The sequence below is a fragment of the Pantherophis guttatus genome, chromosome 7, assembly GCF_059756535.1.
Source record: "Pantherophis guttatus breed Tessera chromosome 7, ASM5975653v1, whole genome shotgun sequence".
Taxonomy (NCBI): Eukaryota; Metazoa; Chordata; class Lepidosauria; order Squamata; family Colubridae; genus Pantherophis; species Pantherophis guttatus.
This window is the reverse complement of record NC_142069.1, coordinates 10,404-35,936: the sequence shown is the minus strand read 5'-3', so window position 1 is coordinate 35,936 and position 25,533 is coordinate 10,404. Positions and strand designations below refer to the sequence as shown.

Below are 25,533 nucleotides of genomic sequence, written 5' to 3'. Positions count from 1 at the left end.
GTCGATCAAAAGGTCGGCAGTTCAGCAGTTCGAATCCCTAGCGCAGCATAATGGGGTGAGCTCCCGTTACTTGTCCCAGCTTCTGCCAACCTAGCAGTTTGAAAGCACGTCAAAAATGCAAGTAGAAAAATAGGGACCACCTTTGGTGGGAAGGTAACAGTGTTCTGTGCGCCTTTGGCGTTGAGTCAGGCCGGCCACATGACCATGGAGACGTGTTCGGACAGCGCTGGCTCTTCGACTTTGAAATGGAGATGAGCACCGCCCCCTAGAGTTGGGAATGACTAGCACATATGTGCAAGGGGAACCTTTAGCTTTACCTAAACAATCCTGGACTTCTGAAAGAGGAAGCCCTAGCCCTAACCCCCCAAGGAACAGCCAGAAGGCTGTTCAAGTCAAGGCAATGCCACATCTGAGGGCTGAGCTTGCTGTTTTGTTTTGAAGGGGCGAAAGTCACAGCCCTGATCTCCCTCCAAGTGGGCTTCTAGAAGTCTCCAGAAGGGTCCTTATTACCTGGAAACCAGGTTTGTTCTTCCTGAATCCCTCAGGAAGAAGCAATTTCAGCATTCAGATTGTGCCTCCGAAGTAATGAACCCTGAACATAACAGCCCCCTCAGTTGTAACAGCTGGGTTCTGCACAAGTGGCATTTCTGAACATCCGCCCCAATCAGGCGGATTGCCAGGGCCCTCCTTGGAGACAGCCAGGGCTGAAAGGCCTTTTGCACACACTCATCCCAGCATGCAAAGATCTAGAAAGCTGCCTTTTAAGAAGTGGGATGAACCAGGCAGTGCACAGGGCCAAATTTCCTCTGAGACAGGTTACGCCTGTATAAATTCCCTTGAGCCACAGACAAATCTGACCATCTGGAAAATCTGCCTCGCTGGTCAAGGGAAGGGTCAGATGGAACAGAGATCTGGCTTCCTTGGAGTGCTAGGTAAAAGTTCTCTGACAGCAGAACTTGTCCCTGGGTCCAAGGGCCACGACCGCTTTGCTGGCTAAGGGCTTTCTGAGAACAGTCAAGCAGAGGGGCTGGGAATTGACTCAGCGGTTTCCTGCATCAACAAGATGTTCCTGGCAAGGGGACTCAGGAGGAGGGTCCCACCTGGGCTGACTCACCTGGAGGTTTCTTTCAAAATCCCATGACGCCGCTGCTCAGAGGCCATGACCAGGAGCCCTTTTGCCTAGGGGATTTCCCCCCCACCTTTCCAACCCCAGCTGCCTCCCCTCCCATGCAGCTTCTGTAATGTCCCAAAGATGCCCCCCCCCCCAACATTCTGCAGGCTGGAAGAGAACTCTGCCCTAATGAGGGAGGATCGCCCCTTTCTCTCGTAATCGCAGACTTCGCTGCCCTTGATTGACAGGTATCATCTGCCCTTCTGCCTGCGGGCCTTTCCTCTGATGCCCATCAGTTGCCTTCCCCAGTCCTTACAACGGGAAGCCGTACTGCCGCGAGCTGTTATTTTCGGGAATGCTTGGAGCCCCAAAGGCGATGGGTGCCAAAGCCAAGCACTTGGAAGCGTGGCCGCCACAAGGAGAAGCGGCTGGCAGGAACAAAATATATATTATTATTATTATATGTATATGAAATCTTAATCTGTTCACCGCCCTGAGTCGTTCGGGAGAAGGGCGGTATAGAAATTCAATAAACAAACAAACAAACAGTACTCTCTGCTCGGCTGGCATATCCTGCCGCTTCCCCTGGGCGGGCGAGCCCTTCCCAGCACCAGTTGTTTTCCATGAACTGGACTGGAGGGAGGGTGCGTGCGTGCGTGGAGGGCAAAGGAGAGCCAGTGTGGCAGCCGAGGCTCCCTCTTCCTCCTCCCAGGGCGGCCGTAAGGGAAACGCTGGAGGGAGCCGCGATGCGCGCCTTCTTCGGTGCCTGAAGGACAGAAAGGCGGCGTAAATGGAAGCACTTGGTCCGAGACACCAAGGCGAGTCTGGTTTTCGAGAGGGGCTCGGTTGCCGCACGTAGCGAGGAGCTTCGGGCTGCCCTCGCGGCCAGGGCCGATGCGGTGCAAGATGCTGCAGCCCCCGGGCTTCCCTTCTGAGCCCGTCTGCTGGCCCGGCGTCGTGACTGACGCTTTCTAAAGGAAGCGAATTGTATTTTATTTTGACCTCGGTCTTCGCGCCGCAGCTGCACCTCAGCCATGCGGGTTTGCGAGTGGTCGTGCGCGCCTGGCACGGCCGCCGGTTGGCTCTTCCGAAAAGGCTCCTGGGTCTCCTGGCCATTCCACGCAGAAGCCGCGGAGCCTGGCCGAGGGTCGCCCCAACGCGTCAGCCGGCACCACGCCGGGAGAAAGCCAGCCCCGCCTGCGGCCCCGGACGCCACGCCCCTTCCGGGCTCCGCCCACCGGCTGCGGGAACGGCCTCCCTCCCTCAATGGTCGGAACCGCGGTCATGTCATCATCGCGCGCCGAGGCGGGAAATTCGAGGAGCGGCCCTCTGTTTCCTGGCCCCACAGTCTCTGGGCGGCCCGCCGGAGGTTCCGGCCTTGGCGCGATGGCCCGGCGCGGAGGGTGAGCGCAGTTCCGACTCTGGCGGGGGCTCTTCGTGAGGAGGTTAATGCCCGGTTTCGAGGGCGACCTCGGGAAACGCCAAGCAGGGCGGGGCGGGGGTCGGCGCGGCTGAGCTGCTCCCCGTTGTCCAGCCGAGGGTGTTGGGTATGGGGGGCGGGGGGCGGAGAGCTTCGACGGGAGGTGGTCAGTTCAAGGTCTTGGACTTTTTATTAGGGAGCGGCATGTCTTGCATTACCTGCCTTTCAAAGGGCCTCTATGCTCCTGGAAGTGCCTTTTTTTCTTACAGCCGTAGATTTTGTTTTGGGCCGTTTAGACACCAATAGCCCTCTTACGGTCTGTTTTACAGCTCATCATCTTCAAGCAGCGACGATGAATTTGAAAAATGTAAGTATGTAAAAGTTAACCTGCAGAAGTTCAGAAAGTACTTTTTTTGGAGTATGACTTTCAGTTCTGTTTGCCTATCTACTTAATACTACAGGCAGTCCTCGACTTATGACCACAATTGAGCCCAAAATTTCCGTTGCTAAATTAAACATCCGTTAAGTAAATTTTGCTCCAGTTTACGACCTTTATTGCCACAGTTGTTAAGTGAATCACTGCAGTTGTGAAGTTAGAAACACGATTCTTAAGTGAATCTAGCTTCCCCATTGACTTTGCTTGTCAGAAGGTTGCAAAATGTCAGACCTGCTGCAAGTTAAACATCTAAATAGAAACGATCCTGGGCTCCATTTGTTGAGAAAGATATAGTCAAATATTGCAGTACTGCAAAGCCAGAACTGAAAATCATACGCCAAAATCCCTATGTTCAACTTTTCCCTCCCTCAGTTACCTCCCATTGCCCACACCGTGTAGCCAGTTGGGTTCAGGCAGGGTGTTTTTAAACGGTCAGTCCCAACTTGTACAGGATAATATGCGGCTGGTATGCCGGATGACCTTGAAGCAGCTTCCCAAATAGATATTTTCTTTCCCCTCTTGCTTTCCCCCCTTAAATATGAGTAAGTTGCTAAGCATCTGAATTTTGATCACATGCTGCAACAGTTGTAAGTGTGAAAAACAATCAAAAGTCACTTTTTCCAGTGCCATTGTAACTTTGAACAGCCACTAAATGAAGTGTTGTAAGTTGAGGACTACCTGTATTCACTTCTGAAGAACCTTATAACATAGGTCCCTATGCTGTTCTTTGAGCATGGCTTAGATGAGGATGGTCTAAAAATCTGTATAAATGCTATGTTTTTTCTAGATTTTTACCACTTAATCAGATCAATATATTTTCTAACCTATTAATGGAAAGTTGATTTTGTTAATTATCTGGAGCATTTGTTCTTAGACGATTTAACTTGTTTTTCTTAATTTTATTTAGGTAGGCTAAGTGAGAACAATATAAACTGCCAAGAAAATGAATAACTTTTAAAATGTATACACATAAACACATGTCCCACCTTTATTATTTTTATAAATAACTGAAGGAAACTAACATCCTCCTCCTCCACAGCAAGAACCCTGTGAGGTGAGTTGGGCTGAGAGAGAGTGGCTGATCCAAGATCACCCAACTGACTTTCATGGCTGAGACAGAACTAGAACTCACAATTTCCTGCTTTCTAGCCAGGTGCCTTAACCACTAGACCAAATTGGCTCCGTAAAACAATGAAAAATAAGTAGGAGTAGGAGCATGTTATAACTTTTATCATGTAATAACTGCACTGTGTGACTAATGTCTTTCCTTGCCCTATCTGACTCTGTTATGGTCAAAGTAGCCTCTTGTGGCATTCTGTAGATAAGGAATCTAATATTGAAGTTGCCAATGTGGGAATCCAAGTGCTTGCAGATCAGTTAGATCTGGAAAAAGGAGCACTCAATGCTACAGTAACAGTTTTTTCTTGTCTCTTGCTGAGAATGCCAAGTATCTTCAATGACATAGAACAACTTATGACTTGATTATATTTTATTTCTTTATTTGATTTTTATAGCTGCCCATATCAATAAGGCACTCTGAGAGGCGTACATCATAAAATTTAAAAACAATTTAGACCAGGGATCCTCAAAATATGGCCCACAGGCTGGTTATGGCCTGCCAAAGCAATTAATCCAGCCCGCGCAGCACCACGAGGCTGCCCCGCCCACATTGCCCCGCCCACCTGCTGGCCCCTGCCCTTTGGCTGAGCGCAGGCCTTACTTTCGCGGGCAGCCGCTGTGAGCAGAGTGGTGCGAGCTCATTAGGCTGCAACTGGAAGGTAAAGCCAATGGCGGAGGAGGGAAATCTGCTCTGGGCCTGCCGCGCTAGGCTGAAGGGCCACCTCAGGGGGGTGGGGGTGGACATGGCGAGACTTATCCACCTTTCACTGCTCTGGGCTGGGCTGGGCAACAGTTCAATTTCCTGGCTGGCCCCAAGCTCTGATCCCTGCCTACTGTTCCCTTTCTCCCATGGCTGATGAAAAGAGAAAAGTGAGCCGCTGCCGAAAGGTGGGCAGCCAGGACTCCAATGGGGATCTGGCTTTCCCCACTCGCGGTGGCTGTTTTTTGTCTGCTGGGCCTGGGCATGATTTACCACCTTTACTCGGCCTTTCTAGCTGGCTGCTTTGCCTCCTTCGAGCTGTGTGGCTCTGCCGAGCGGCAGTGGAGTTGCCACCCAGAAGCTGCCAGGGGTAGAGACCCCCGATGATATGCCTCCTTCACTGGGGCTGTTCAACAGGGAGAGCAGAGCCCCACCCTGTTCTGCGAGGCAGCAGCTCCAGAGCGCTTTTGGGGTCCTGCCTGATAGATGCAGTTCCTTCAGACAGAGCCCCAAGGTTGCGGTCCCTTCCCTGGACAGAAGGCAGCCTTCTGCCTTGCAGCCCCCCTCCCCCCCCCGCCTCTCCATTCCGAGCTGAGGGTTGCAGCCAAATTCCGGGAAGGCGTGGCTCGTGCACCTGTTGGCAAAGTGGGGCTGGCGAGACACGAGCGAGCTAGGAAGTGGGGCCCGCAACAGCCGCCACTGCCTTCTCCCCCCCACCGCTGCTTGGCATCCTGTCCTTCTCCTGCTAGGCTGCCCCTCCTTAAGGAGGACAGCCGTCTCCGCCATTGGAGAGGGAGTGTTGTGGCTCCGTTACCTGAGCCTGTGTTATCGGCAGGAGAGGACTCCAAGAGTGAAGAGGAGTTGGCAAGGCCTCCCTCTCCAGGCCCCTCCTCTTTTGCAATGCCTTCGGTGTCCGCCGAAGGGCAAGAGATAGGGCCGGGGCCAAGCACATCCACGCAGCCACAGGTGGACAGTGATGAGAGTAATGAGTCTTGGCTGGATCCACGCCAGCGTCGCAGAGATAAGCGCACGCAACAGAAGAAAAGGCGTGCCCGAGATTAGGCTGAGTCACTGGACCACACCCCACAGGGTATAAAAGGGAGCGTGGTGGCCAGTCAAACCTTGTGACGAACAAAGATGAAAGCTTCCACGCCATTCTGCATTGCCGGACTTTTGCTATAGACTTTGCTGGATTATCTTTGGATTTGATTGACTCTATAATTATTGAGCTGTTTCCTTTGATGTACCAGAAGTGGGGAGAAGTTATCTCTCCTCTTTGTAAGTAATAAACTCTTGTCAGGCAGCCACTAGGTTGTTGCCAAGTTCCGTTATCATAAGGAAAAGGATTTTGCCGGCTGGTTTGCTCTTTAACTCTTGAACGTCTGTTGGTGTGTGTGCGTGTGGGACGGGGACAGAACAGGGAGGCAGGAAGGGCTGGCTGGCCAGCAGATCAGTGCTGCTGAGCCCCCGTCTTGGGGCTTCCTTACCACATCCACTCCAAGCAATGCCTGCCCGGTCCGATTCTGCCTGCCAGATGTGCGGAGCCCTTGCCCGAACGCGTTCTGCACATGTGGAGGAAGCTCCAGGGCAGCTAGCGAGATTCCAAAAGTGGATTGAAACCGTCGCGATGCAAATGGAATGGAACTTACCAAGGTTTCTCTTCCCCACCCCCATTTGTTCTTCCAGCACACTTTTCTTTCCTGAGAGAGAAATAAGAGAGAGAGAGACAGAGAGAGAGAGAATGTAATGGAATTTAGCAAGGTTTCTCTTTCCCACCCTCATTTACTCTTCTAGCACACTTTTCTTTCCTGAGAGAGAGAGAGAGAATGGAATGGAATGGAGTGGAATTCAGCAAGGTTTCTCTCCCCCACTCCCAATGGCTCTTCTAGCACACTTTTCTTTTTTGAGAGACGGGGGAGTGGGCGAGAGAGGGAGAGATGTAGATTGTAACCTCCCTGGGGCTGAGAAGAATTGCTGCAAAACTGAGTTTTCTGAAGTGAACCACTAGACTCGTAAACAACTTAAAAAATTATCTAATAAAAAGAAAAGTCAAACAAAAGCAAATAAAACACCCCAAGGAACAAAACAAATTAAGGTTTAATTTGTGTGTACTATTTATGAACTGCTAAATTGGCAAAATGGACTGCTAAATTGGCCATGCCCACCCAGTCACATGATCACCTAGCCACACCCTCCCAGCCAGTCCGCCCCCCCACCCCCCAACTGTCTGAGAGACTGCGAAGTGGCCCTCTGTTCAAAAAGTTTCAGGACCCCTGGTTTAGACTATACAAAATAAATATATATAGTACCAAATTAAGCTATTATTATGGATGGTGATACTATGGAGGCTCACCAGGGAATGGCCTGACCATGATGGGAGAAACTAATATCTCCCCCTGTTCCACAGGACCCTACTACTGTTCTGACAGGGAAAAAATGGTCAGTTGTATGACCACTGTTATGCGTTGGGCTCTGGATGACTTGGGACAGATCCATGACTGTTGTAGTGGCCATGAACTCTGAGATACCTCAGACCCCATACTCAGGAAAGGCAAGCTCAAGTGTCCCAAAGCCATAACCCTGGAGAACACCATCAGCTCAGAACAGAATCAAGATGCTCAGGTAGAGAAGCTGCTACCGTGTTTCCCTAAAAACAAGATATCCCCTAAAAATAAGCCCTCCCCAAAAAATAAACCCTCCCCGAAAATATTTAACCGCATGCGCAGCTGGTTCCCGCCATTTCCCCTGGTTAGGGTTAGGGAGACAGAGGTCGAAATCAGGTAAGATGGTGGTGTGGCCTGCCAGCAGCCTGCGCGGATCGTGGCTGATCCCGACGAAGAGGAGGCTGGTGTGTCGCGCCAGCAGCCTGCACAGCCAGCGCTTGTGTCGGACAGCGAGGAGGCTGAAGGGGATGTGGTGCCAGAGGCAGAGACTCAGCCAGGGCCTTCAGAACCTCCAGAGGCTCCTTCAAGTGGAGAGAGCGAAGTGGGGGAGCCTCTCCTCAATGCTCGAGCACGCAGGACTGCCAAAAGGCAGGAGTGGCTACTCAGGAGGAGGAGGCCTACTCGAGAGTAGGGCTTGAGGATAATTGGCCACTCCCTTAGTCTATTTAAATCGCACGCAGCTAGTGCTTTCTTGCTGGAAACAACTTGTATTTATTATCAGAGTATTTTGGTTTATCATATCTTGTTTTCTGGGCTGGTTGCCAACCTTTGCCGGTCTTGTTTATTCTTGCTACTTAATAAATTTGATAAGGATCGTTGGTGTATGTCAATATCCTCGGAAATCCGGAGCTGGGGCAGAACAGATGGCAAGAGGAGACCTGTCTTGCTCCACGTGCTCCAAAATAATAAGACCTCCCCCCAAATAAGGCCAAGTGCTTATTTTGGGGTTCAAAAAAATATAAGACAGGGTCTTATTTTCGAGGAAACGGTATGCATCCGGGAGGCTGGTACAACAGCAGTCCCACCGATCCCTCTTAGTACCTAACTTAATAAATAGTGCCTCACATCTGGAAATCTGAGGAGCAGGGCCCCTGGCTGTTTCCCAAGTATCTCAGATGATTGCCACCACCCCCATTGCCCTTCTCTGGGGTCCTGGCTGGTGTTGGACCCAGAACATCACTGGGCATGTCTCAGAGAATGCCTCCCATCCCAGCCAGATCCTCTCCGACAACCAGGGCCTTGAGAGTCTGCCATCTGGGACTCAGGAGTGACTTCCAGATGCTGGAAGAAGATCCTGTGGCCAGTCTCCCATGAACATTTCACCCATGTTTCCTGTCCTATCTCCTCCTACCTGTTGTTACTGGAATGTTACAGCCTGCTCTCCCCTCTCCATAAGAATCCACACCTGGGCCTGCACCCCTTATCTCAATCTTCAATGTGGGCTCCCTAATACTCGAGCCACTTTTGCAGTATTAGGCACTCTGCGCCTCTGGTTCTTCAGGCATCACCACACATCCCACATCTAACACCCACACCGTGCCAACAGTCACTCTCCTGTCATCAGACTGCTGTGGCCAAAACTATATGACCCAATAACTAAAAAAAAAAAAAAAAACCCACCCTCACTGGTGGGAAATTTGAGTAAAATCACCCACCGCTAAACTTTCTTCTACAATGACTAGTCCCATTGCAATTAAATCCATCCACCTCCTGGATGGTGATGAATGCTGATTATAAGTTGATGCAGAATGTTGTTCCCAGGGCCTTCCAGATCTCACCCAGGGGAAAGGCAAGATGGCTACCCAACAAAGTGGCAGAGGGAGCTGCAAGCACAGGGTCCCACAAGCTAGCCCTGCTGTACTAGCCCTGCCTCAGCCACAGCAAAGTCCCCATTGCCACATGTCCACAGTGGAAAAGGCAGCCCTCGTCTGCATTCCAGCAGCATCAACCCTCCTGCCTGGAAGCGCAGGCCAAGAGGGCCGTGTTCCTTTGGCACTGGCCTCCCTATTGCATGGAACACTTCTGTTGAGAAATGGCTGATTTGCACAGCTGATGGACCCACAATCCAGCTGCCAGCACCAGTTCCCACAGCCAGTTATGCCTGCAACCCAGGGAAGGGAATGGACCCTGGGCACCAGACACCAATTCTGGTTTATATTTGCGTGATCTCCAAGCTTTTTTAACCTACAGGTAGTCCTCGACTTACGACCACAATTGAGCCCGAAATTATTGTTGCTAAGTGAGACATTTGTTAAGCCCCGGCCTCCCCATTAGGCCCCAAAGAGCCTGAAAGGGAAGCGAATTCTTAATTAAATTAAATTAAATTTGCTTTCAAGTTGTCTTTTGGAGACTTTAATCGTTTAAGCCAGGGGACTAACTTTTGCTTCCTTCTGTGGCTTGTTTTAGTTTTGTCTAGAATGAGAATCCCCAGATCTGCTTCATGTTGCACACCAAGGACAAGAAATAGCAGGTGTGTCTGAAATTTTGTACTTTATATTGATTTGGGCTTTCTGAAACATTCGGTTTTAAACATTTTAAGATCTGATTGGACAAAGGGTGTACGATTTATGTTTAGTAAACAACATTTTAAAAGAGCTGTATTAACTTCTACATAGTTTTTGCAGGTAGCTTAATAATTTTGTAATTTATTTACTTATTTCACCAATGTATATAGCCACCTGTCTCAGTGTGATTCTGAGTGGTTTACAACAAAAACAAGCAGAAAATGTAATAACAGTAAATACATGAGCACAGAAACAACTAAGAAATATTGGAAAAAGTGCAGTATATTTATCACCGCCCTAACAAGGCCCTTTATATTGCAAGCACTCTGTTGATTCAGCTGATTTTCCAGGTGAAGTAAAAAAACCAAGAATTTTCCCAGGGGTTGTGGGGAAGAGATCTTTTACTGACTTTCATGAACTGTTTTCTGTTTCTTTTGGTGATCGCCTAAAAGTGCATGATGAACCTCAAGCCAATAATAGCCAAATGGGCTGTTTATTCCACATTTCATATTTAAAACTTTGTTACGAAGGTGAAAGTGAGACTTACTTGCTTTTGTAAATTTAATCTTAATATGAGGTAAATGCTTTTAACAATGGAAAAGATAATCAAGCGGGTAGGATTTTAATCTCTTAAAGCAGGGCAGGGAAGAGCACCCAATTTGGAGCCCTGTGAAAGAGGGGAGGTTGGTGAAGGAGAAGGACTGGCAGAGCCAGGAGGAGGGGTGAAAAGAGGGATTATCCTGGTTTGAAAGAGGGGGTCAAAGAGGCCTTCTATGTCCAAACTGAACAGCCCTCTCTCAATGGGGGGGTGGGGGGGGGGAATACAACCTCATCTATTTCCAGTCACCAACACAGTCCCCTCAGCAGTTCCAGGAAGACTCCACACCCATTTGCACCACTCAGATGATCCTGAGGACACAAATAAACCTCTAAGTGGCCTCAACAACTCTCTAAAAGCATGCAAATGATTAGCTGTCTGCAAGGAATATAAATCCTTCCATTCCCCGCCAACCAGTCAGAAATGAAGAAGCTTCTTGGATGAGAAGCGAAACATCTTCAAAGAAAAACCAGAAAGTCCAGTTGCCTATTGAAAAAACATCTTTGGGGTTATCCTAGCATCACTAGGTAGCCACACACACACACACACACACACACACACACTGACCCTTATCTAACTTACCAGGTGTTGGCCATCAGTTGAGACGATTTCTGTCCCCTAGGCTTTTAGCAATAAATCAGTTACACATGGACCCCGCCTTTTGCGCCTGACATTTGGCTTGGGAGGGACTTTGGGACCTCTTTCAGGTCCAAGAAGGGCCTGCCTGGGTTTAGCCCAGTGATGTAAAGGTGAGCCTTTCACAAGTATTGGGCTGCAGGGCCTGCTAACTTCCTAGGATGGAAGGTGGGGGAAGGGAGGAGTTTTAAAAATCCTTATTTGCTTCCAGAATTTAATTCTTAATTCTATTTTTTCCCACTTCTCTCCATCTGAAAAGTTCAAAGGAAAATTTTTTTAGCTCTCCTGAAGAGAAGTATGGACCTGCAGCAAAAGGCAAGTGAGTCAAAAAAAATGCTCTGCTTTTGGGAGCAGGGCTTGACAAAGTTTATCTGCTTTGTTGTTTCCCAGATTCTTAAAGAGGGAGAGTGCTGGTTCAGCGCTCAATTCGGTACAAGACAGCCCCTTTTGTGCAATAGTCAGAAATGCCAACTGAAAAGATTATAATTTTGAAGTACCTTCCTCATCATTATGACTGCTGTTGGATGGCACTCTTGCAGCCATGCTAAAGGGCCAGAGTCTTTCAGTTAAATTCCCTGGGAATAATGCTAAACACCCTCTCCCCATGCCCTCCCTCTCCCCCTCCAGTAATATTACCTAGTGGAAGGGTCAGCAGGCTGCATTGTTTCTGAGGAAAAGGTGCCGGCAGACTCTCGTTTGAGGGCTCCTTAATGCTCTCTGAGTTTGGCTGTTTCCTTGCAAACATTTCATTACCCAAGCTAGGTAACATCATCAGTGTTAGTAGGAAGTGGGGTTTGCCCTGCTTTATATTCTAATGGATTGTCCTATCAGTGGGTGGTATTAGAGATTCTTGGGTTGAACTGTTTACCGTTAGCTTGTTTGGCAGTTCCTTGATTGGGGTATAGTTTACCTCTTGATTGTTGGTGTCAGGGCCTCTGATCAATCCCTAGGAAAGAAAACCCTTGACTCCATAGATTCAGAGAAAAGATATTTTTACTAGGAAAGAACTGATTGCAGCAAAAGTCAGGCAAGGTCTGAAGCAAAATGTGTGTGAAGAGACAAATTGAAACTAACCCCACAGCCCAGCCCAGCCCCAGTAGCCAGGCAACCAGAGTTTAGTCATCGGCCAGGAAGATGTTTTGAGAACGTCTCTGGTCCAGGTGCATTGCTCCTCCAGGATGGTTGGCCGTCAAGGTGTTAAACAAGCTGGCCATTCTGAGTCCAGGCCTCCTCATTGCTTCTCAGAAATTCCACTTTCATCTCCTGCACGCTTCCCCTCCCAAGTACCCATTGCTTTCACCCCCCCCACCCCATTTCCATGGCAGCTGGCAGCTAGCTTGAAAGAAAATGAAGATGCAAGTGACATTTGGTCTGATCTTAAGAGTCCCCTTTGTCGTTTGCTGTTGACATGAATTTGAAATAAATGAGACACCATGATCATGGGCTAACTAATTTTATGTAAAATTTATGCCAGGCTAGGTTATGATGTCAAGTTAACTTTGGCTGATGTCATAAAACTGAACAGGGATTATGTGTGGAAGAGGTACCGCCAGGAAATGAAGCATTGTAGGTATACTAGGGAGTTGAGAAAATAGGAGAAGGGAGCAGCCAGCCATTTCCACCAAGAAGAACTCCAGGGAAGCTCTGCTCTACTTACCTTATGAAAATGCCCAAATTGGCTTAGAAGACAGGATTTTGGGGTTATGGGTGGCATGAAAGTTTAATAAATAAATAAATTTTGAGAATGTTTAATTGCATTGGATGGAAACTAATCAAAGAGAGAAGCAACCTAGAACTAAGGAGAAATAACAATTAACCAGTGGAATGACTTCCAGAAGTTCTGACTGCTCCAATACTGGAAGTTTTGAAGAAGAGATTGGACAACCATTTGTCTGAAATGGTACAGGGTTTCCTGCCAGAGCAGAGGGTTGGATTAGAAGACCTCCAAGGTCCCTTCCAATTCTGTTGTTCTGTTCTATTGCAGAATCACGACCCCTCCACGCAGCAAAAGCCTCCGATGTTGCTGGAAGGGTGGCTGCCTGCTCTGCTGGGTCTGTTTTCTCTCCACTCCCATGCAGTGACCCTGACAGTGAGGACGATCCCGTCTTTGTCCGAGGCCCTCTGGGGAATCCCTCCCATCACCTGCCCCTTGCCTCTCCTTGGAGGGGCTCCGCTGCTTCCTGGGGGAGGCCAGGCGCTTTCCTCCTCCAGAGCCAGCGGCAGAGCTCAAGGGAGCCGGAGAGCTCCGATGAGGAGGTGGAAAGCCTTGTGGTTCTCATGAAGCAAAGGATGTTCTTCCCCGAAGCCAAGAGGGCCGGGAGCCAGCAAAGCCTCCGTGGTAAGAGGCGGCCCTTTCCTGGGCTGATTCCGGTGTGGGGCTTGGCAAAAGCCGTGCATACAGGACGGCTTTTGTAGGAGTTGTGGTGGATGTACATTGTTCAGGAACAGAAGCAATAAGCCTCTCAGGGCTGTGTGCTATTGTGGCAGCCGTTCCTTTTCCTAGACCCCTATGGGAGCATGTGAGCTAGGGGGGAGAACGAGTGTGGGTGGGGGCCATAACCAGTACCTTGGAATAAAGTTCCTGGTGATGGGAATATTGCTGGAATGCAAGCAATGTTTGGTGTTGGGTCTTCCTGCCTTCAGTAGCAGGCCAAAGGAAAGCTGTTTCTGTAGAATTTCAAGATAATTTTGAGTCATGGGAGGAGGGAGGGAGGGAGGTGTAAATCCAGCCCTTTTTGAGTCCACCCCATTGTTTCACCCACTTGGGCCATTTTGCAAATGATGATAAAGGCCCAGCTTTGTTACAGTGCCTGTGGTTTGTGCAGGCTGTTACAGCTAGTCTCTTCGTCCTGCTATGGAGGCAAAGCTGCTTATATACTCTGCTCTTGGTCTCCTTGCTTGGGGCTTGGGAATAGAAGAGCTGCCTGGAGTGACTTAATCAGGAAGCCAACGCAGTCCTTTGCCTTTCCGCAATTCCCATCTGGTGGGCCAGGCCTGGTCAGGTTGATTTGCAGCTCCGTGCTGAGCGTTCTCTTTGCAACTTGCAGAGGAGAGAGGCCTGGGGTCTTCCCTTGAAAGCCCAGCCACAGCTGCCAAGAGAGAGGGAAGCCTTCCCTCAGCAGCCGGAATCCCTGCTCCTGGCACACCGCGTTCCCCTGGGACTTCGAAAAGCAAGGCCCTCGTGGATATTACTCAGTCAGTTACTCGGATGCAAATAAGGTGAGTCTCTACTGCTTCTTTACTATTACTTTCAGAGTCCAAATGGCTGGCCAATTTTTCACACATCCATTAGGAGAAACATTTTTGCAGCGAGTGAAGAAAACTTGCAAAGTGACTTTGAGACTTTGCTGAAAACTTTTTAAGAGGCTGACATCTGTCAGTGGGTGTTTTCATAATTTAGCACTGTTTGGACCTGGATCCTTCTAGATATATGATTTATTTCTCTGTTTGTTTATCAAGCTTATGCTGCTGAATAGTAATTGACTGTAATTGATTCATGCTGGCCAAAATAGAACCACTGTGTTTTCAACAGATCAAAATAAACTACAACAAATACAGTGCAATACTATTTTCTGAATTGCACAATAGGGTTCAAGATAGCACCCAGTTACTCCCCAAAGATCCTCCTCAGCCTTCACCATCATCAGGGAAGCCCTCCCTGGGGAGGCCAGCATCATTTCTAAAGAGACAGGAGAATCATGGTGAAAAAATGAGTCTGGCTTGTGATCTTCTAGGAGCCAAGTTGTATGGATGCTTGGTTCTTCCAATATTTCATTTTGACTACTAAAGGGTTCCCAACGTAACCGACGACCCCCAGATTTCTCACTGGGTCTGCCTGAGGCAGTGCCACCCAACTCAGGACTAGTGGCGGAAAAACCTTGTCACCAAAAGGCCCAAGTATCCAGAGCCACTCTGTCTTGCCTGGGTTGACTCGGAGCCCATTGCATCCATTCAGAGTAGTGGGAGAGCCACCCCTGCAGACAAAGAGATGATATTTATGTATTTCAGAAAGGAGGGGGAAATAATGCATGCACACATTCCTAATGACATAATAGATCTCAGGTTACTTCCTGTCCATCTGTTAGCCACAGAGAACCATGGTTTTAGTTAAAGAAAATGTTTGCATCTCGAGGAGTTGTAGTGGGACTGTTCTGATAAAACTTTACAATGGGCCACCGTGAGTTAGACATTGCAAGGCCACATTCTTTTTGTCTTAAACTTATTTATCTGAAAACTGATTTTTTCCCACAGCACACACAAGCAAAGGAATACAAGTGCCTTTAATATCCCAGTTTTGGCCTGATATTTCTGTTGCAATACATAATATTTGAAAATATGGGGGGAGAGAGAGAGATGAAGGAAATAGAACATGTCTCTGTGTGTAGCGTGGTTAGAAGCAGGCTAATGTTCATTTGAGGAGATCTGTGGCTTCTCTGCTCAGGCAATCATGGATGGATCTTGAAAGTTGCTCAGCCATGCCCAGTTCTTCGGGAGACATTCATTATTTAAGTTTTCAACCTGCTTTTCAGGGGAGGGGTGGGAAGCCCACAGCCGTGTTATCTGAGGCAAGCCTTTAAGGCAAGGGTGACCGTGTCCTACCTCCCCAATGAGGAGAGGAGGGTGGGATGCTCCTCCAGCCTTCTCTTGGCTTTTCTCTTCCCAGGGGACCCTGCCACGTCCAGGGCTGTTTCTTGCAGGAGTTGTCAGACCCACAATCCCAATTTGCAAAACATTTCCGGAGCAAAAAAGAAGGACTGGCTCAAAGGCTGTATTCTTTTTACAACCATTCTGTCTTTGAAGAAAAGGTAGGGAATTTGGGTTTTATAGGTGCAGCTATCCTTAGCAGGGGGTCCACGTTGCCTGGCTCAGCTTCCCAAAACCTTTGTTTCCCTTTCACCATGGTTTCCTCTCCTAAGCCTGGTGTCCTCAGCGAAAAATTGGAAGCAGAAGCAATAGCAATAGCACTTATATGCTGCTTTACAGTGCTTTTATAGCCTCTCTAAGTGGTTTACAGAGTCAGCGTATTGTCCCCAACAATCTGGGTCCTCATTTTACCCACCTCAGAAGGATGGAAGGCTGAGTCAACCTTGAGTCGGTGAGAGCTGAGCCCAACTTTTACAGCTTTGGAAGTCTCTTGTTGCCTATCATTTCTCTTAGCTGCCCGAGAGAATGGAGATTACCTGGAATAAGAAGATGCAGAAGACAGCAGGGTGCTGTGTTACTGGCCAGCTGAAGGAGCCAGAGATGCAGCGTTATGCCAAGATAATGCTGTCAGAAAAAGTCTGTGATTCTGCAGGTAGGCCTTCTTGCTTCTCTGACTAGAACAGGTGTGGTCACAGATTGCATGGACGCAAAGGCAGATTCTCTTCTATAGAGGAGAAGGTCTGTAGCTCAGGGTTGAAATGGGGCGTCCTTGGTGCTTTCTGAGCTTGGTTGTTTTCTTGCAGTTTTCTTCATTCCCCAAACTGTGCTGATGCTGTTCCCTAGTTTGGGTCGTGAAACATCTGCAAGAAAACAACCAAGCTCAGAGCACCAAGGACCCCTCAAACTCTCCTTTAGCACTCTGAGTTGGAAGGGGGTAGGATTTCAATTTTGTGTGAAATAGAAAACCATTCCTCTGATTCCTTTCTTTTTTAAAAAAATTTTTAAAACCTTTATTGGTAAAAAAAAATTGTATATGGTAGAACTGTCTTGGCGATATCTCCACCATAAGCACAAGTCTCTTATGTATTCAATATACATTACTACTTACTAATTACATACGTATACTTAACCTCTTATACACACTTACACTTCAATACTATATTACAAATATTGCCTCTTGTTTCCATCTACACATCCTTGTTCTTATCTGTTCCGACTTCTATTCCTTAAGTCTAATCAAATTTCATAGTATTCTGTCTCTCCTTTATTTTTCAGTTCTAGTGTCAGTCTATCACATTCTGCACAGTCAAGTATTTTTATTATTTCCCTTTCTTTAGGTATGTTTTCACTCTTCCACTGCTGGGCATAAACTATTCTTGCCACTGTTATGATATGTTAACCCTTTACTTAGATCTTCTTTTATAATTCCTAATAGGAATAATTCTAGTTTGAGTTCCAATCTCTGTCCGGTCATTTCTTCCAACCATATTTGAATATTTTGCCAATATTCTTTTGCTTTTCTACATGTCCATCACATATGGTAGTAGGTGCCCGGTATTTGGTCACATTTCCATCATTTAGGTGATAAATTTTTATACATTTTGGCTAGCCTAGCTGGTGGTAGGTGCCACCTATAAAAACATTTTATAGAAGTTCTTTATATGATGTGGCCAGAGTTAATTTCCTGTTTTTGTCCCACAATTTTTCTCACTTTTCCAATTCGATACTGTATCCAAAATTCTTTGCCCACACCATCATTGTATCTTTAACACACACTTCCTCCATTTTGTATTCTAGTAAAAACTTATATATTGCTTTGATCATTTTCTCTTCTGTCCCCAATAGAAGTTTATCTGCCATTAAAGAGCCTGTAGTACAGTGCACTAAAGCACTGTTATTAACAGATTAACATCTGCTGCTTGCAATTACTGCAAGTTCAAATCTCACCAGGCTCAAGGTTGACTCAGCCTTCCATCTTTTCAAAGGTAGGTGAAATGAGGACCCAGATTGTGGGGGCAATAAGCTGACTTTGTATAAATATACAAAAGTATGAAGGCTATTGCTTAACGCATTGTAAGCCACCCTGAGTCTCCGGAGAAGGGCGGCATATAAATTAAAGAAGAAAAAAAAATTCTGCTGATGCCCCACGTTTTCACATCTTTCATATAACTTGTCTGAATTTGTATCCTGTTTCCCCCAAAATAAAACCTCCCCTGATAATAAGCCCAATCGGACTTTTGAGCGCATGGCAATAAGGCCAAGCGCTTATTTCAGGGTTCAAAAAGTAAGACAGGGTCTTATTTTCGGGGAAACACGGGTAAGTATGACCACTTATTCACTTGTTCAAAGGCTGTTTGGGCATCTAGGAACATCAATATTGCTTGCGTCTCACTATGTATTTCATAATATTCTAGCGTATCAAGTATTCTCATATTCCTGATTTGTCTTTTTGGCAAAAAGCCATTTTGATCCACATGTATAAATTCATTTAAAAACCTTTTCAGTCTTTCAGCTATTATTGACATAAATATTTTATAATCTGTATTCAACAACAAGATAGACCTATAGTTTTTAATCAAAGTTAAATCAGTGTTTTCTTTCGGAATCAATGTAATATTTGCTTCTTCCCATGATAGTGGAATCTTTGCATCATTTAACACTGCACTGTATACCTCAAGCAACACTTGTCCAAATGTGTCTTGTAATTCTTTATATATTTCTACTGGCAACCCATCCAGGCCTGGTGTTTTGTTATTTTTTTGTTTTTTTATTGCCTCTATTAATTCTGGCATCTTTATTTCTTCATTTAACTTTTTTTTCCCTGAAATTTTAGGCTGTGAGGCTTTCCTTAAATAATTTATTGTTTTATCTTCTGAATATCTTTCTGTATCATCGTACAGTTTCTTATAATATTCCTGAACTATATTCTTTTTCTCTTCATTCTGATAGCACATCTCTCCTTCCTCATTTTGCAGTTTATTAATCCATCCTTTCTCCTTATGTTTCTTCACCTCCCTGGTTTATTTGCATTCTCAAAAAAGTTTTGGTTAGTTTTTTTTATATCTCTCACAAACTCCTCCTTCTCAAGCGTATTCAATTTATGTTTAATTAAGTCCATTTGTTGCTTTGGCTCCCTTTTTTGAGATTCCTTCTGCAATTCTGCTTCGGCTTTTCTATATTCTTTTTCTAGGCGTTTCTGTCGCTGTTTCTTCTCCTTATTTTTATTCGCTATATATGATATAGCGACCCCCTCATATATGCCCTCGCCATATCCCAAATATTTAGTAGAGATGTAACTTCTTTCTTGTTTTCTTAAAAAAAATCCATTTGTTTTTCCATTGTCAGCCTAAATTTTTCCTATTTTAGGATTGACCTATTTAGTGTCCATCTTGCCATTTTTTTTCCTTTCCAACAAACCCTCATTGGGTTATGATCCGCCTATGTATTTGTATCAATTTCTACTTCTTTCACTTCTGCATTTAATTTCATTGACATCCATACCGTGTCGAGTCTGGACCAGGACTGATGTCTATTAGAATAATATGTATATTGTTTCTTCCCCTGGTTTCTCTCTCTCCAAGTGTCCTGTAAATTTAATTCATATACCATTCTGAAGAAAGTTTTAGGCAAGATTCTTCTAATTTTTTTTTTTAATTTGTTGCTTCTATAATCTAATTCTTTGTCTGTTATTGTGTTAAAATCTCTTAACATACAGAAATTGTCACATTCTATGTCTTGAATAATATTGTGCAGTTTGTTATAAAACTGTTCCTGTCCCCCATTGGGGGCGTAGACTTATTATTTCCACGATCAAAATCCTACCCTCTTCATCTTTGTAAATTTGTTTGACCAATATTGTTTCCTTAATATACAATGTTACCCCTCTCTTTTTTTGTTGTAACAGTGATACAAATAAGTTCCCCAGTTTGGGGTATTCTAATACCTGTTTGTGTTGTTCTTTTATGTCCACTTCTTGTAGCGCTATTATATCCAGATTGTAGCTTTGTAGTTTATGAAACTACCTTTTAGTTTCTCCCTTTTAAATTCTCCCTTTTAGCGGGAGAATTTAGTCCATTAATGTTCAATGATAAAATCTTACTTTCCTCTTGCATTCCTCTGTTCATATCTGTCAGGGCATTTATTAATCCCATGTTTGGCTCTGGGACTAATTACCCTGGTTTAGAGAAGATGGGTCGTGGCTTATTCCAAGTTGCAATATTCTGATAAAGAAAACGCGAAGGAAAGGTTTCTAATAAAACTCATTTATTTGTTATAAAGAAAATAAAACACCTCACTATCTAAGAAAAAGTTAATTGTTACATTTTGGCAAGCGAGATCTCCTGCCGGTCCAGCCGGACCTCGCTGGCAGGAGAACAAAGGAAAAGTGTGTGAAGGAATGTGGGTGGATGGACATGCGTAGTAGCTTCTGATAACAATTCTTGGCAAGGTACGGAAAGTCTGATAGTCCAGAAATAATTAGCTCAGCTGGTAAATAAAATAACGCAGTGACAATATCTTATATCTAGGTCTTGTTGTTCTTGTTATCCTTGGTTCTTTAGGCCTTTCCCCATTATTCTCAGGTCTCTCCCTTTGTTTTTTTTCCTTCTTTCTAAGGCGTAGTTCCCTTTCTTCCACGACAGGTATTCTTTTATTTCCCTCTCTTCTGGTTCTTCCTTGCTTCCAAAATGTTGATTATAAAATTCCTCTGCTTTGTTCAGAGAGTCCGCTCTATACCTCTTTTCTCACCAGGTGACCATTATACCTTCCAGTGTCAGCCATCTGAAGTTCACATTGTATTTAGTCAACTTTGATGTTAAGAACTGGTATGGTCTTCTCAGCTCCCTAACTCTTCAGCTTTAGAACTGTCAGTTGTTTCCCTCTGTATTCTATTGGATCGTCCTGTGTCCTGTGCAGTACTTCATCCCGAATTGAAGTTCTTCACGAACTTAACTTGTACTTCTTTTGGTAGATTGTGTCTCCTCGCGTAATTTGTGTGTATTCTATAGGTCTCATCTATTTCTGTTAGCATTTCCTCCTTTTCTGTTCCAAGTGCTTTCGCTATTAGTTCTGCCGTAATAGCTGGCAAGTCTTCTCTCTAACGTTCTGGAAGCATATGTAATGTGCCACTTTTTCTGTTACGAGAAAGATAACTGTAGCCTCTAATTCCTTATTCGCCTGAATTAATTTCTCACTCATTTCATCCACTCTTTTTTCTTCTCTCTCCATCCTTTCTTCCATCAACTGTTCATTTTTGGTAATTTGCTGTTGGAAAAATTCAAATTTATCATCCACCTTTTGCATTTTTTCTTTAAGTTCTCTCGTGTCATTTCTTACCTTTCCTATCTCATTTTTTCATTTCGTCGTGATTTTTAGTCATAGCTTCTTGCATTGATTGCAACATAGACTGCAGATCTTTAAACAATTTGGACCTCTCCCTTTGGACCATGTCTTCTATTGATCTCTGCGTTGACGGACTAGATGAAGCTGATGATACCTGAGCAGTTTGCTTCCTCCCTATCCCTACTTTAGTTAAATTCGTAGTACTTGTCATCTTTAGAAATTTTTCTGCAAAGTTGGACTCCAGCCAACACTCCCACCACTTTTTCACACCAATAGAACCCTCCACTGCTCGTTACTTGAGTTATTAATATTAGTTGTTAGATATCAGACTTATTCTATTTATATAAACCTAACTATATTTAACTTGTTGGTCTAGCACCATATATACTATTATCAATACACATAAGGATAATACCGCTGAACTTAGTATATACAATCCTAGTAATACTTGTAATATTTACAATAGTCAAAGTGGTATATCAAAAATACTTCTGATAATAGCAGTGATATTGATGATAACTTCTGGATTCCAATAGCTTCTAAACGGTTATTGAAGTTCAGTTCAGTAATTTTCTAACGTTGCCTTCTGCTCAGATCAAATGCTCAACATATGGCTCTATATATTTGTATCTCTTATATATGATCCCTATTTGTCCTCCAACACAGATTTGTAAACTTATCACTTCACCAATGTTCCTAAATCTACAGTTCAACAGGCACTTAAAAGGGCTTTCTTTCTTCAAAATTTCCAACTTACATGTATATACCTTCCTTGGCCAGTAGATGTCTCTCTAGAGCCTTGTCTCAATTCTGACACAGAAAGTGCCTCCTCAGTGTCCAAAGGAAAGGAGGACAGCCGTTTTCTCCTGTAAGTTTGTCTGATCTCCAATTTCCACACTATTCAACTTTTCGCGTAACAGCCCACAAAGTTTTCCAGCTCCAAATCCAGTTAGCTTCCGTTGCCTCTCTCCTTCTATCCCCTGTCTTTATAGGTCTTAAGATCTTAATAAAGCTCCACAGTCTCCTACGCTGCTTCTTCCACCGGGGGGGGGGTTGGGGGGGGGAAGAAGGAGAGAGAGAGTCCACCCCTCCTATTAGGAGCCTCTTCTTCTCTTAAATCAGCCAGGGATTTCAATCCACTTTCCTTCCTGTTCCACTCGCTCTTTAGAAGCTGGAACTCTTTTCCACCAATTCCGGTCCACCGACCGCTTCTCACACCGCTATCTTTGTCCTGCTGTCAGCTCTACAATTCGGCCATTGCAGGCCATCTTCTTCCCTGTCCGCTCTCGTTGAAAATTCCACTGCCTCCCAGTCTGGACTGCCACCTGAACTCAGTAAATCGGCTAGCTTCCTCACAAGTCATCCCTCAAGGATGGCTGGAAATCAGTTGTGTTTCACGGAGCACCCGTTCACACAACTTTCCAAGCTGATTGCTGGCTCCACCGCCCCCCCCCCCAAATTCCTCTGATTTCTTATCATCCAGGAATGGTAGGGGGAACCAGGAGGAGTTGCAGATTTGCAGTTCTTATTTTAATACAATTTGGGCAATTGCAGTGTCCAAGCCATTTGGCTCTTTTACATTACCTGTCCCCCACCCCTCCAATATTTATGCGAATTTATGCTTCCTGTGGGTCCTTCAGCAGCAACCAGGCAGTTGTCCTTCTAAATTGAGGCAACTTTCAGCTCTGCTGTATTGGGAGCCTCATGTAGCTTGCTCATTTTTGTTCTTAATGAATGGTGGCAAGAAATCAGGCCAATTGGTGGAAATTGGCCGCTTGGTTAAATTATCGTTTCATGGATTTAAACCGCAACAATATTCTCTGCTTTACCGTTTGTATGAATAAAGATACTATATTACTAGTTCTGCCCACCTAGCAGTCAGAAAACAGGCAAACGCGAGTAGATAAATACAATAGGTGCCACTTAAGTGGGAAGGTAACTGCGCTCTGTGCGCCTCTGGCATATAGCCATGCTGGCCATATGACCATGGAAATGTCTTCAGACAATGCTGGCTCTTTGGCTGTGAGAGGGAAATGAACACTGCCTCCCTAGAGTCGAACACGACTGGACAGGAGAAGCCTTTACCTTTTTATTGTAAGTTCACAAATCCTATATAATTTAGATGGTGCTTTTTAATTGTTCTTGGCTAAATGTTCAGCTCCAGTATAAAGCATTAACTGGAACATTATCGTAGGAGAAGGAGTGGCGGAACCTGGGGGTGGAGTCAAAAGAGGAATCGGCCTAGAGTCTCTATGTAGCTCCAAACTTAGTCCAACCTCTCTTGAATTCTGTTGACCATCACCTAACGTCAAAATATTGCTAAGTATTAGTTGAGTAGATTCCTGTGCTGAGGCACGAGTAATAATAGATCAGTTTAGTTGGGATTTCATGTGTGATCCTGGTCTTCCATACCTGACAGAGTTAACATTTTATACTTAGACTCGGAGCAAAATGCATGTCATACAGACCTAAAGAGAAGTTTCTTTGTTCTCTTATTTCATGCCACGGTTAGATCGACTTCGGGATACTCTCATCCATGAACTGTGTCATGCAGCGACGTGGTTAATCCACGGTGTTCGAGACGGGCATGGGCGATTCTGGAATTTATATGCCAAGAAGTCTGCTATGATTCATCCGGAGCTCCCAGTGGTCTCACGGTGCCACAACTATGAGATAAAATACAAATTTACTTATGAATGCTTACAGTGCAAAAACACGTGAGTGGAGAATTTCCTTTCGCCTAGCAGTACTTTTCCTTTTTTCTTTTTAATTCACGGATGCTGCATCATCTGCCGTTTGGTAAACCATTCTCCCAATAGCTCCACTCATCTGGTTTATTTAGATGGAGTCCATTTCAATTTTATCATTTTGAAAAATGATTAAATGTATCAGAATGTATGCATTGTGCTTTTCTGAAACTGGGATATCTTGTTCTTTTTCTTGCCTGCCTGTTGAAATGGTTAGAAGTGTGGTAGGAGCTAAGGGGTTTGGGGTTGGAGTCTCCCCAGGCGCTGGATCCCAGGGGACCTTCCCTTGGAAGGGAGGCAGCTCAGGAGTTCAATTCATGAATTGACCCATGTGATTATGGGCCATATCTACAAGAGGCTCCATGTTGTACGTGTTTTCTTTTTTTAGTACTTGGCACAGCTGAGATACGATGTCGTATGGAAAAGAGGGCAAAGACTTGCCTTGTCACCTGAAGTCAGCAAACTGCTGGCAAGGGAGAATCAGAGAGCCACAAGTGTTGTCTGCAGCAGTTTTGAGGCTGAAGACCAGAGAATTCCACGAGGTGGCTTGAATAGTCGCTCACTCTCCAGCTGCTTTTTCGCCCATCTGGTTCCGCTTGTGACACCCATCTGTCCATGCTCTGCATACTCTCCAGCCCTCCATAAGTGCTCACTCTGGGCACCTGTAGCTCTGGCCCACTGGCCTGCTTTGGGGCTCCCGCCTCTTCCCACGCCACAGTCGCTTAACAACCTGGGTGGTCCTCTGGTTATATTGGCAGTTGGGACTGCTGGAATTGTCATCTCTAAGTGAAGCAGTCGTATGATGGAGATAGAAAGTTTGGTCCCAACCGCTGTGTCACCTGAGGAAAACCTGTACAGTGAAGTAGAATTTTAGTATTAAGGATACATGATAATTTCTTGTTTACAACCAGTATTTTCAAGGTAGAATTATGTATAGAGTTTTTAATGGCCATTGTTTATGCTGGAGATATTAATAGTTTGCGCTCAATCACCTGGGATGAAGTAACTATATTTTCAGTATTAGAAAACTGTCAGAAATATTTTGTTTCCTAGCAATAAAAATACATTATAATTTTCTAGTGTAAAAAATAAATTAAAAAAAATAAACCTCTTACCTGAAGGTTTTGCTTCTATAATTTCAGCTGTAAATGCATGCCGCCATCGCCTTTCCTTAGCAGCTTTCTGTCTTCAAAGACACCTCTTGCATTTGCCTTTCAGAATTGGGCGCCACTCCAAATCCCTGGACACGCAGCGTTTTGTCTGTGCTCTTTGCAAGGGGCAGCTTGAGCTTTGCCAGCCCAAGCTCAAAGATGGCACCCCAGCCAAAGCCCCACTTGCTCCATTTGCAAAATACGTGAAGGAAAACTATAGCTCCGTGAAGCACTCTCAGCAAGGCCTGAGCCACGGAGCCATAATGAGGAAGCTCAGCGCGGACTTCGCCTCCTGCACTTGATTGAACGATTGTTACGGCAGCTCCAGACCAATGGTTGCAAAATGAGGTTTTCTGATGCAGAGGAGGAGACCGAGGCCGATGGAAAACCATTGTCATAATTCAGCCTTTTAAATGTTATTTTGTATGTTTAAATATGTATTTGTATGTGTTCATTTTCTCCTAGGGCTTCGAATCAAGCATATGTTATTAAGTACTAATAAACTGATCTGCTTGTATTTTATTTCTGATTACAATGATGTGAGTATACAGTAAATATTGCTGTGGTTCCCTATAGTGATAATCCCCAATATGTTAAATTCTATTAGTTCTAGCCTATTTCTAGAAATGCACATAATCTGCAAATTAGGTATTTTTCCCATCAAGACATCTGTAATATGAAAA

General features: G+C 45.3%; 1 protein-coding gene across 1 annotated transcript; it reads left to right on the top strand.

Annotated features, from left to right (window-relative positions):
• Window positions 1-2,370: 2,370 nt before the first annotated feature.
• On the top strand, window positions 2,371-25,372 carry LOC117672985 (uncharacterized). Its single transcript, XM_034430115.3, has 10 exons — window positions 2,371-2,514; window positions 2,861-2,898; window positions 9,637-9,700; window positions 11,228-11,283; window positions 12,953-13,306; window positions 14,016-14,187; window positions 15,632-15,773; window positions 16,126-16,264; window positions 23,465-23,669; window positions 24,918-25,372. Exons 1-10 carry the CDS (start codon window positions 2,378-2,380, stop codon window positions 25,150-25,152), a joined length of 1,542 nt encoding a protein of 513 aa, XP_034286006.3. The 5' UTR covers window positions 2,371-2,377; the 3' UTR covers window positions 25,153-25,372.
• Window positions 25,373-25,533: the final 161 nt, after the last annotated feature.